Source organism: Hesperophylax consimilis, chromosome 28 (assembly GCF_061612785.1).
Source record: "Hesperophylax consimilis isolate HC1 chromosome 28, BYU_Hcon_1.0, whole genome shotgun sequence".
NCBI lineage: Eukaryota > Metazoa > Arthropoda > Insecta > Trichoptera > Limnephilidae > Hesperophylax > Hesperophylax consimilis.
In genome coordinates this window covers 23655134-23669121 of record NC_142863.1, presented here as the reverse complement: position 1 = coordinate 23669121, position 13988 = coordinate 23655134, and the positions used below count along the sequence as shown (strand labels likewise).

The 13988-nt window shown below is 33.5% G+C and overlaps 2 protein-coding genes across 2 annotated transcripts in view; one reads left to right on the top strand and one right to left on the bottom strand.

Annotated features, from left to right (window-relative positions):
• The window catches only part of LOC149410399 (uncharacterized), an 892605-nt gene that overhangs the window by 814831 nt on the left and 63786 nt on the right, over window positions 1–13988 (top strand).
• Window positions 3473–4846, bottom strand: LOC149410402 (52 kDa repressor of the inhibitor of the protein kinase-like; the record flags this gene model as incomplete). Its single annotated transcript, XM_089648917.1, has 2 exons — window positions 3473–4017; window positions 4225–4846. Coding segments are annotated over 2 exons (1167 nt in total), but the record flags the coding sequence as incomplete, so codon positions are not given.

The window sequence follows — 13988 nt, the reverse complement described above, 5'->3', positions numbered from 1 at the left end:
TACATGGGGTAAGCATCGTTCTGGCCAATTTTGAGGTCAAAACATTGCAGCGTCCGTATATCGGACGCTGTAAGTCGGTGGACGCTGCAATGCTATGGAGTTTTTAGGGGTCGGACGCAACAAATGTAGCGGGATATATATATATATATATATATATATATATATATATATATATATTTTTAAATTATCTTACTTAAAAATATTTCTCAACTTAATGCGCTTAACAAGTTCACACATGTGTTAGTTCCATTTCATATGTTGGTCTATAATTACACCGAGGTACTTTATTTCAGTTGTTTGATTTAAATGGTACATGAGCTATCACAGAGTGTTTTGTTACATGTTTAATTGTGTATAGGTATGTTTTGAGTTCCTTTTTTGTAAAAAAATTGCAAAAATAGTTGAGCACCAGTGGAGAGAAACGATATTAGAAACATTCCCCTCGCAATATTGACTGGCACCGCCTACTCGTTCTTTCTTCTTTCTTCAGAAGCTTTGAGGTAAAATAATGGAAAAAGCACGATATAAAATATTGCCTTTATATTTCATATTTTTAAAAATAACAACACCCCGGACATCAAAAATACAAATAGGAAGAAAACAAACATAACCAAATTTAAAAAGAATGAAGAAAATCCATTGAAGATTTTCCATTAAGTTTTAGTTTGCAGTAGAGTGTTTTCTTTTAGGTTTTCTTTGTAGTTTTATATTCTAAGTGTAACAGTTTATTTATTTATTGCTTCTCACAGAACACAAAGCCTAGGACTAATAGCCTGTATCGAGGTTGACACTTTACACATTTGAGCGAAGCAACATAAAATAATCACTTCATACACAAACACAAAAGATTACAAGGAGAACAAAGAAAAGGAAAACAACACGTTACATGAATCCAGTTGGGTACTTTGAGAATGCATTCTGATAATATTTGAACCATAAATAAATAACTATTCCCAAGAACAAAACAAAGTAAATGTAAAGTCAACTAGTGTCACACCCTATTTTTAACACAAAATCTTATTATTTAAGGAAGGACAAAGGATGATTGGCAATCTTCTTTCGACAAAAACATTTTAATAATATTTCAAGTTTATCTAAGAAAGTGAAAGACTAGATCTAAAACTAGTGGAACATTAAAGAAAGATACAAATTATGTATTTGACCAAAAGTTGTTTTAGTATGTATCACCACCAAGTACAGTGTAGCGCCAATTCTAGTGGTACGGATTTTTTGTATTCTTTCTGCAAATTTGATGTTGATAAAAACTCTACCAAATATTTGAGTGATCGACAGCTGTTTTATACACACAACATTATTTTCCTTATTAAGTGGGTTGGAGTGGATCACGGATTTTTTGGATGGATAAATTTTAAAAATTTGTTGAGTATTGTACTTGTCTATGATATGTGTATATTTTTCGGTTGGATTGATCAGGGAAGAGGATGGAACGCATAACTTAATCTTTATTTTTCTTTTTACTTCCACAGGTTTATGAGTTATGAAGTTCAGACGCTGCAAGGTTCCAGTTAATCTTTAACTCTAAGCAAAGGGTAAATATTAACTATTCAGAATTTTATTTATGTTTCTTATTTGTATAATATCTGGATTTGATTACGTACCAGATGCGTGCGGTGATTTTTAAAACAATTATGAATGGTGATGAATAAAAAAATTACGTTAAAAACAAAAATCTAACATTCACCAACAATGCTGAAATTTTCAACACAAGTTTTAATCAAAAAGTTACATGAATGAACATCCCACCTGCAAACAGCAACTGTCGTCCAAAACAAAATAAGTTGTGGTTAGTTAGGAAAGGAATAATTGGAACGGAACTTTTGCGTTTCACGTGTTATTTGCTAATGTGACATGATTTGGTTTGCACGTGTTGACACTGGTTTACATGCACGTGCCGTAATGTATATATACCTACACAGTGGACATTCATTATCTCTCCCTTTCTGGCTAAAGTTCCTCCAGACACAACTTTGGAATTTCGTATGTCCTTTCGAGTTGATGGTTTAAATTGCATTACCTTGGAACAACAATGTTCCATTTACCATTCCATTTACATTGTATGAAGCTGTCATATTAAATCGGTTCAGAGTTTGAATCACAAATAAAATACTAAAATTTGAAATTTATAAAAAAATTACTTGAAAAACGTATTTTCATTGATTTTTCTCCTTGTTAAAAAAAACATTTTATTAGATGTATTTTAAAATTTAAAATAAATAGTGTGACTCAGTATCGAACCTTTCTACAGAGGAACTGAAGTCAATAACTCTAGAAATTTTGCCAAATGCCGATCGGGTAGAACCGACAATTATTTCTTACATTAATTGCAGTAATATAATCCGATTGCAGAGAAATGCATATAAGTCCGCGTGTGTTTGTGATTACTACCAAAGAATGCCATAAAAATATGTAATGCATTGTTATCAACAATGAGTCTATCTGTCGAGTTTCAGCTCGATCGGATGACGGGAAGTGGGTTAATTTCCACTTTCAAGATTAGCATTCATTCATTTCCGTAAAAAACAGAAAATTCAAATAACATGTGGCATTTAGGAAAACAACTAAGTAAAATAAAAAACAGAACTATGTTGCTTGGCAAAACAAGGAGCACCTAATCTTTTTGTTACCCTCGTAAACCACATACCTTTATCTAACATTTTTTTCCATCTTGAAAGATAGATCCCGCAATGTTTGGTCAGAGTATTGGCACATCGCTAGTGAATTCAAGGGATTCTGCTACGCCTCAACACAAAGTACTATCCCATCAAAACCTAGCTTTCAACAACTCCCCCATTTATACAAAAAATAAATTTTCTTACTTATTTTAATGTTATGTGTGGTCGGTCTTGTTGTATGGATGTGAAACATGGACCTTGAAAGTAAATACCATGAACAGGTTAGAGGCTTTTGAAATGTGGCTTCACCGGAGAATACTCAAAGTCCCATGGACCGACCAGTGGCGGATCCAGGGGGGGGGTCACGGTGGTCATGACCCCCCCCCCCTGGGCCCCAGCCCAGGGGGGGTCATGACCTAGGTCCTGGGCCCATCCAGGACCTAGGTGGACCACTAATTAAAATTGTTAAACATAATGTTTTTATATATTTTTTGTCACAATATAAATTTTATTTAAATACTTTCAATATTTAATTAATTTAATATAATACTTTGTTTGACGGCAAACGCATTATTCGGGAACGAACGCATTGAAAATTTGAATGTTACCGCGTCACCGCGCACCGCCACCGGCGCGCGCTTCGGCCGCCACCTTTCATATTATTATGACACATTTCGTGTAACCACGTGTGACGCTTGCGCGCGCTTTGTTTCGACTAACGTCTAGCGTCTAGCAAAACCTAACCTCAATCGGAACGACTAAACTTTATTAATAAAGTGTTTACTTTTATTTGTTTACTAAGTTAAAAAAAATAAGTTCCAATATAAGTAATAGTGTTCTTAAATATCGCAATTTAAAATAATGTCAGAAATCGACTGCGGTATGTCCTGGCTACGCTGCCACTTCATCATCCACAGCCGATATTCATTTACAATGATAGAAACTGGAGTATTATCTAATAACAATGTATAATCGGATGCTAGTTGTTTCACAGTTTCAATGTCTTGATTACTGTATTCGCTTTTTGGCATGAAAACGCTTAGCTGAAAAAAATTAAGGATTTCAGGAGACAGACGGTCCTGTAGGTCACTTATTATTGAATCCAGAAGAGGGATGTATATGGATCTGCGGAAATACTCTTCAGCAGATTGAGCAGGTTGATTATTGGCCCTATGTATTTGTCTTGACACTATTCTGGGACATTTAATTTCTACATCTAGCTGCTCAGCTACTTCTTTAGCCTCTTCAAAAAGCTGTCGGTAAATTATGTCCACATTTTCTCTTTTATTTTGTAGAACACTTAAAGTATCGTTAATAGCGTCCGCAGCTTTTTTTAAATCAATGGAGTTCGATTGCAGTATTCTGCTTAAAGATACAGTAGTACCTGAAAAATAAAAAGTTAGTATGTGACTGTTTGTGAGTTATGGGTGAATAAATTAAGGATCTATGACTTAATATAAATGGTAGTTAAAATTGTTTTTGTTGAAACACAAAAAAATTAACAAAATAACAATATAATATTCAAGTAGGTATAGTACGTATGTTCATTATCCAAACAATAAGAAACAAAATAATATAGGCAAGTACCCACCTAATATATCACTTAAACAGATGGAGGATATAATAAAGTCAGAACTGCGCAATGCTTGCAGCAAGCAATGCGCATCAGTAGCGGTTTTACTGTCTTGCCAAGTAGAAATCTTCTCCAAAGCGCGACAAATTTTGACCAAGTTGTCTCCTTGAAATTGAAGATGCCCATCATGCCTCTCTACCCAACGTGTCTCACAGATACCTTGCAAGGAAACTCCGAATCCTTTTTTAAAAATTTCATGCCTCTTAGCGGATGCATTGGCAAAAGCTACAACTTTTCTCATTGTGCCAGAAGTATTGCGACAAGAAACTACTTGGGATGATCTAGCCAACGAGTTATTAAGTACATGGTTGTTGCATGGGCAACGTTTGGCGTGAATGGCTATTTTCTTCAATTCTTGCACTGCACCTTTCGTATCTGATGCCATAACCGAGCAGCTGTCAGTTCCAATACCCACACACCTAGTTAAATCTAAATTAAATTTAGTACACAGATTTTCAACAATTTTCGCCAATGCTACACCTGTCAATCGAGGCTCTATATCACCTGAATTGTTTTCTTCACGTCTAAGAGCATCGTAAGTATCACAGAAAGTCACAAAATGTTCCTTTATAATACCATTATGAGTACAAGAATCAGTACAAGAGCACAAGAAAAAGTACAAGAATCGAAATATTTCCAGCGTTTATATTCCTCTTAAATATGGAAGTACAGTACTTACATTTATTAATAACATTTGCTGCACACGATTGGTCCTAAAGGAGTTCAAATTTTTAATTCATTCGGCCTCACTATTAAGAAGAGCACGCTGGAAGGCATTATTCTACTCTTCGATAGACTGGATAGACACTTCATACCTACAGTGAATATTACAGTGGAACGATTCAAATTCTTTACCAGGAAGCAAAGAAATAACGGTCAACAAGCTGTTATTATTTGTCTATTTTGTCGTGACAAGCAAAATGTTACAATAATAATGTCGAGTCAAATTCTGCAAATGCAGAATGCTACGGATATGGTTGGCGAGTGGAAACGTTTTAAGCAATCATTTCTTTTATATATGATGGCGAATAACTACAACGAGGAAAAGGAAATTCAAAAAGTTGCAAGATTCCTACACACAATACTATGTTGAAGACACACCTGACACCATGTTATATTGTGGTGAAATAAGAACACGATTAATAATTGTAATCTGTACTGTATTGGTTGACAATTAGTTGACAATTGGTTGACAATTATTAATTGACATTACACGAGCCTACGCCGCCCGGGCTTGCGGAGCAAAAGACAATCTTAATGATATACCTAGTGTTACCATATTCAACAATACCTACTGTTTACTTGTATATATTATTATCAAAATTAAATTATAACTTCTTGTAACTGTAACTGACCGGACCTAAGTCCCCCATCACAACACAAGCAAGTATTTTCGGCTTTCTGAGGTGGTGGTAGGAGTTATTGTTGGGTTATTCGTAACCCGGGAATGTTTGTCTTTCTTTAAAAAAAAAAAAAAAAAACTTGACCACGACTACGTGACCCCCCCCTGGCGCCAAAGCTGGATCCGCCCTTGGGACCGACATGATCACCAACACAGAAATTCTCAGGCGGGCTAGAGCAGAGAGAGAACTGCTTAAATTAATAAAAATCAAGAAAATTTCATATCTGGGTCATGTACTTCGAGGGGAGAAGTATCACTTGCTCCAGTTAATATTGAAAGGCAAGATAGAGGGTCACAGAGGGCCTGGTAGGAGACAAATGTCTTGGCTGCGAAATATACGAGAGTGGACCGGCATTAGAAGTGTGGAGGAGCTATTCCGGGCAGCGCAAGACAAAGAGACATTTTCTAGAGTGATCGCCAACGTCGGGGGGACCTGATACGGCACATAAAGAAGAAGAAGATTTTAATGAAGATTGAACACTACTCCATTCCTTTTCACCATTTTAAAATTCACGTGCTTGATTCCTCAGATTATGCATTCTGTTGTCTAGATGTGGGAACTTTATATCACATATTTTTTGGTTGTCCCTCTCTAAACAAATATCCTCTCTTCTATCAAGCCTTATCTAAAATTGCTTCCTCCATTCAACATCTCATCTCTTCTGAGTATAAATTCGACTCCAATCATGCGTATAATTTTTAAATTTGCCAATTTAAACTAAATCGATACATAAATTCATTTTCCCTCTCTCCATAAATTGAAACGATGGCCTAGCTTGAAGCCTCACCTTTGAAAGATGAAAGTCAGAAACATTTGGGAAAAAAACATTGTTGCTTTGAAAATTTGCTAAACTCATAGCAACAGTATTCCATCTGATTATTTGTTTTTGCATGTAATGTTATTTTATATTTGTTTTCCTGATTTCACCTGTTTTGGAAATGGAACTTTTTTTCCCACGGGATTCGGGCTCGAAGTAAAACGCAAATGAAATCATATTGCTTATTTAGTGTTTTATCTTTTGCAGATAGAACTAAATTACCCGTAAAATTTCAATTGATACTTTGTTTTTCTAAAATAAAATTTATTATAATAAATGTTAGAGCTTCATTTACAATTTAAACCAACATGTTTCAAAAAAAATGTATATATATTTAATAAATAATTATAAGCAATAATTAGTCGTCTGAAATATCCATACAAATTGAAAATATCTCCCGAGTAAAAATAAATGCCGCCAACGGGAATTGAACCCGCACCTTCTAATGTCCGGTCAGGTGCTCTGGACCACTGAGCTACGTCGGCTTATTCCCAACAGCCAAATAATTCAATATGTCCTAGTACTTCAATCAACAATTACTGCTTATTATATTTTTTCACCTGTAAACAATCAACATATTTTTGTAGGAATGGCTTTGTTAGTGCTAAAGTTCCCACTAGATGGCGTCGAGACATATTAAAACTACATTTGTTGGTGAAATATTTTGACTGTCAAATATATATATTTTTTTTAATGATAAATTAATGTTTAGAAGACAAGGTTTTTATGCATAGCACAAATGATAACTAATTATTAAACGTAAGTATATATATTTGTATATATATTTACGCTAAAAAAAATCATATTTAAAACAAAAAAAACATTATGTTACGTTTTTTTGACGTGTATTATTCCAGTGGCTTTAATTTAGATAGGTGTTATTCTTTCCGTGTGTAATTTCATCGGTGGGTAAATCTGGAAGTTCACTTTATTGGTACGTTAAATTTACGCTTCTGTATATGGGTTTTAGTTATTTAATAACAAAAACCACATCAAGCAACGAGTCGATTCTGAATAATGTTTTCACTTTAGGGCTGTTTGGAATAACCTTACCCCTTTGGAACCGTGTTGTAAATATACCATTTGTTTAAATTATTTAATTAAATGTTATTGATTAATAACATTTCTGTACCTCTGTAGTGAATTCCAATCCCTTGAATTATTCCTTTGGCTCTTTGAAAAACAAGGCGAAAGACAGTTCCTGTGAGGAAAACTTTCTTATGTTTAGTAAGTTTATATCAAAAAGTATACTATTGAAACGTGTCATCGTTTACGAAACAACCAGGATCCCTCGCTTCTCGCATTCAACTGCAAATGACAGAACAAGATATATCACAAAGTTAGAGAAATTCCGTCTGCGAAAATCTCATCCGTAAATAATAGAGATGAATGAATGCCAAGTGAGTGTCGTGAAATTATTCGGAAGAAAAGTTATAAGTCTGAGAAACTGTAAGAAGACAGCAACGATATAAGAAATAATAAATGGAATGTGAAAATTTACGTTTTACCTTGTCCATACTGCTTACCGATTACAAGAAATGCATAGAACATTTAAAATTAGAATTATAAATTCTCTCTTGGCCACAGTCAAAATCAATGTCAATCACTTACTACGTCTACAAAGAAACCTCGAAACTTTCCATATTCCTTTCCAAAGAAGCAACTTAACCTCCTCCCAACCTCTTGTTTGAATGTGTCGACCATGGAACTATTACTCTTATGTGTCGATTATGTTATATCATCCACTGTAGTAGCAAGTTTCTCAACGTATTTACCAATATCAATTTCTAGAATCCTTTGTTTTCACTTGACCCAAGCTGTACTTTTTTTGTTTTATTGTTGTTGTTGTATTACATACTTACTTTTAGTTTTATGTTTACAAATTGTTGAACGCCATTGTTGGACGTTTGGTATTAATTGTTTGTACTTTTTGTTTAATTGAACCCTCTGTCAGTTGTATTTTTTGTCATTTTTATTTATATCAATATAAATAAAAATGTAAATGTTCGTTAGTTCAAAATCTTAAATCTCCGAAAGTTCTTCTTCGATTACTTTGAAATTTTGACAAAATGTATCATTCAAATAAACTTGTGTTTTTATATACCTATATTATATAAATGTCACCTGTGACAGATAAAAACATGTTTTTTTTAATATATCCTTTATCCGTAGTATAAACGTGCTTTTTTTAAAGAACAGCGCCGTATGTGGGATGTAAAAACAACTCGCGGTATTGTTTCCCTATCTGCACAGATAGACTGAGCCACAGCAATATGGCAGGGTACAGCTAGTTATAAATAATATAGAGAAAGAGATTCAATGCTTTGAAACGAGTACCTTTGTAAAAATATTATATGCATCTTAGACACAGAACGATATCGTGAAATTCTTTATGTAATTAATATTTATCACCTTATAATGGGGAGGTCAAATAATATTTTTTTGATCGCACAAAATTCAGAACTACTTCCAACCTTCTAGAGCAAGTGGAACTATGTCATCCCCAATAAAGAATTCAAGTTTTTATCATTATGAATGTTCACCTTCTAACTGAAATAACCCGCAAAAGCGATAGAAATCTGACGGGCTACGTGTGACGTCATACGTATCTCGGTTTTGTCGTTTGAGGTTTATGAGGTTTATTTAGGTCTTGTCTCCTTGGGGAAGGGAACGAGATAGAGAAGAGGAAATTAGGGAAGTACCCAGCTATTCAGATCTAGCTTCAAAAGACGGCTCCTGCCATTTCAAGTAACGTTTTAATTCTGAATAGTAGTCTTTCTCCAGAATCTTGCGATACTGAAAGTATCTACCACTCTAGATCGGTAAAAAGTAAAACTAACAAGAATTTAAAAAATTGTACATATTTGATCGGCACTTGTCCAAAACTATATGCCAGAAGGCATATACATATAAAGAAGCATACCACGAATAGTTTCAGATTCAAAGAAAAATATAATTGAATTAAATTAAAGTGTGTTAGTCTTAATCGCCTCGGGCCTCAATATTTGGAATTGAAACTTGCTTAAAAACTGAACAAGACCTCATTATTAAGGGTTCATTGGATCCTCAGCTCTGAGCGATGTTTCTAATAATAAGTTGTCATAGACCTTACGACAGCAGGCTGTAAAGCCATTATTTTGAAGTTCATCAATTTTGGTTTGTATCTTTTTTAGTTTTTTTACTAGCTTACGTGTACCTGGCATTTCTCGGGGTTATGGAAGGTTTTGAAGCTGCGAATTATAATGTACTTGAAAACTGGGTGCTTTTTTCAGGTGCAAATAATATTATTATAAAGAATTTAAAATGATTCCCACTTCATTTTAGAGATTTGCAAGAGAAAATTCAATCGTAGTTCTGTCCAATACACACGGCTGAGAGTTTTTAATTTTTCATGTTTCTTCATTTACGTCGTATTTAGGGTATCGTCTCGTCTTATAGCGATGCACTACGTCGTGTAATATTTTAAATTGAGCCGCTATCAATAACAACCCTTACGTAGATGGCGATATGGTTTAAATTCCCGCTTAACACCATCCGCCCGTTTTGATTTATGCAAGAAAAAAACATGGCCAAAAAGTGCCTTTTATTTTATTTTGTTGATGTTCAGGCATAAATATTTAATTTTTATCCGATCATTTTATAAATAACTTAATTTTCCACATTATACGATAAAATCATAACCGAAAATGGGTTCGTAAGTAGGAGATTTTGAACTTTAAAGCAGTTTTCATAGGCCTATACATAATTTTTTTCTGGGCTTATAAAAAGACTTATGTAAAAAATACTCGATAATTTCAAAGGTCAAGATGTATTCTACTCGCAGTATTTAATTAAAGTATTTGAACATTTCTAGGCGACCAAAAACACATGATTTTGCATTACTATGTATGGCATCGCCTTAAGGTGAAGCTATTAGTAAAATCAATATTTAGATTAATCTTTACCACGAATTCGTATAGGTTACAAATACCAAAAAATATGCTATTTATATATGAAGACTTTTTCTATCGTTTCTCTTGATCAAAAATTAAATTAAATTGTTAATTACGTCATGAAAAATATAAGCGTAAACCACTAAATAATTTGTTTTTTCGTGAGTTTACTATGAACTTGTATAGGAAACAACTTTTAATTACTTGCCTCGCGCAGACAAGATAAACAATCTGCACGATAGAAGTTGCTTGACTACAATTATGGAAGGAGTAAGAACAAAAATATTTTTGGCTTTCATATACATTTAGAGTATTTGCTAATTGATCTAGATTTTTTGATACTGGGTGGGAGTTTATTGTATAACTTAATAGCTAAAATTTTAAGGTTCTTTGTCCGCAGGTGATATTTATTTATTTATAACCTCCCTTTTTAGGAGCTTTTACATATGAATTGTAAAAGTAAGAATTATACAGAATTTATTATACAGAACTAAATTGCCTTATTAACAATGTTTAAGTGATAAATTAAAGATGTTCACTGACTCGGTTTAATTATTTCCCTCCGTAAGTATTCTGGGCAGTGAGGAATATGTGTGGTAGTTAGTCCCATAACTAATCTTAAAATAATTTTTATCTGTACTTTAAAGCGGAAAATATTTTTCTTATCAGTAAGAACTAATCGACGGGGAACATTGAAGTCACAAAATTTGTCACAGCCTTTGCAGTGTCGAATTTCTAACTCAATGCAACTATTTTCATCTCCAAACGTTATTTCCATCGTGAGCTACGGAGCTTTGATATATTCATTTAACAGCCAGTATTTATAAATTTATTAAATTTAAATATCTGAACCAGTAAAAATCGTGAACGGTGAGCCCTGGCATCATAAAATTTAAAAATATTTTTTTATTTATTTATGTCAACATATTCAGCTTGCAACCCATTTCACAATATGATCTATGGAGCTTTGAAATATCTCTAAAAACTACAAATAAAGTAAGTGAAACAAAATGGAAAAAATATTCTTAAAATGTATTTATCAAAACAGCTTAGATTTACAAGTTTTTTCCAGCGCTTATATTCGCTTGGATTTCTCGCGGCAAACAAATCTTTTTTGATAATTATGGCATTTCAAAGTAATTAACAACTGTAATCTAAATAAGTTTTAGATTCACTCATGGGCTATTATATTTAATTCAAGTCTATTACACTGGGCTAAAATTTGCGTTGTTTTTATTGTATTATTCTGCAAAATGGAATTGTTAGAATCAATTTTAAAGGAGACACTTTCCACGGAATACTTTGTGTAAAATGGAAGCAAATGAATCAATTCTTCCTCGTTCAATCAATTTTCATTATACTCGTAATTGACATTCACTCAATTCATTCCGAATTATTTAGTGACTCAATTCAGTGAAACATTTGGCCAAATGTATTTGTTTAGTTTTACAGTATTATAAGCAAAATCATTTTGGCTGGTACAGTATTAACGTGTGTTCATACGTTTTGACATCATGATAATTAATGTAATTTACTAAAAGTATATCAGAAAACCTGTTAATTCATAAGTTAGGCCTGCAATCACGTTTTTAACCAGAATTTAAAATTTGAAGAGATTTTTAATAAATCGGCTTAATCATTTTTATCCGTGATTACGATTACGATTCACGCCTACGAAACCGGATGTAGTCGGTTCAAATCCCGGTGAGTGCAAGTAAATTATATTGTATTATTTTGTGTTTATTTAACAATCTATTCATTTTAAATCATAAACAGCGTATTTGCGGCACATTGCAAAGTGGTATCAGAATCGTAAAATTGCTTGAAATGGCTTTAGCCATTTGGTGACCAGATCTTAATATCCAGGTTTTTTGCAACCTTCCTTTTTTCCCATCTCCTACCCCTTACTAAAACCGTCAACCCAACAACATATCTCAATTGGGGATGCCATATTCTTACTGGCTCTAGATGCAGTTGAGACTCTTCTAAAATCACGGGATACGTTGTTTTATCTTACCTTTTAATTTTTTACATCGCTTTTTGTAATACATTGTTCAATTTGCAGTAGTTAATTGTTGTGTGCTGGAATATTTTTAATTGTCTTCTTAGCATGGAATATACTCCAGGTCGGTGGTTTCAATAATTTATTTCGGGTCGTCAAATATTACGAGTTACTTTATTATTTTAAGTTAATTACAATGAATATCTTGCAGTACATAGTCCGTTCTAAGGGTTATTCTGATAAGGGAAGCAACAGGAACTGAGCTCTCTACCTAGGGTTCGGCAAACATCGGCTGTACTCGTAATCGTTCGGGTACAGCCGACATGTTATCTCTGTCATGCGGCGTAAGTACCAACACCTACGTAAATATCTTAAAACAAATTAACTGGATAATAAAAACTTAGATGTACTCATTCTACCGATATTTTGTGAGCGGTATTGAAATTATATCCAACACTGAGAAAAATAGGTAATGCTAATTTATTGGAAATGTATTCAAATTAATAGTCATTCAGTTAAAAACACTGTTTGCTGCTTCCTAATAAATTCGTAATAATATCGTAACACGTGCTCATCCACCTGCATTGGTCTTGATAATATTTCAAGACGAGATGCAAAATTTTGAGGACTTCTATGAACACGTGTTTTGGATATCGTGACAAAATATTGGTATTCTTATCAAAGTTTTATAGGATACCTATCAATTCATTCGTCAATGACTTACAATTCCATTCTTAACACGAATACAAAGACGTTTTTAAAAAATTTGCAATATTTTATCAGGAATTTTTCTCTGTGAAATAACAACAATACAGTAATAAAAAAAAAACACATTAATCATCCTGAATTACAAGCATTTTTGTTGCATTAGCATTTTAATAAAACGCATCGTTTCATTACCAAATGATTTAATTAAAATAATCCTTGTTAAGGGAGGCAATTAATTAAGCATCTCATCATCCCTTATTAACGTTTTCAATATAAACCTAATAAGCCATTTCACATACGGGCCCGACCCGCTACTGATATGGGTGCGGACTGGAATTTCAACAATTCTCAATAATTTTACAAAGGTACCTATCTACCCTATACCGTATGTCACATTCCCACACAAGGGTTGGAGAAATTAATAGTCAGAGTACTAAGCCTGTTAGTGAAAAAACGAAATGATACTTTCAATATAGTAGACACCCAGCCCAATTGTGTATTGATAGTTCCATAGATAATAAAATCAATGGGAGGTATAACAATGAAGTATGCCGACTATTATCAAACTATGCACAAATTGCACGGACTGTCCTGGATTTGTAAGTAAATGCAACTAGGTATCCATTGGCTTCAACCTCACTTAATTATACATAAACATGAATGTTTTTTATTTGTCCCATATGGACTCAAAATCTACAAGGATTTTCAATAAGAGGTGTTATTTTGATATTCAAAGAAACTTTTTCCCGTAAAAGATCAATGGTTTCGTTAGCGCCGTCTTATTGAAGGTAAACGTTATCCAGATCAATATCATCCGATTCCGGCCATAAAAAATCATTAATCATCTCTCGATAGCGTAA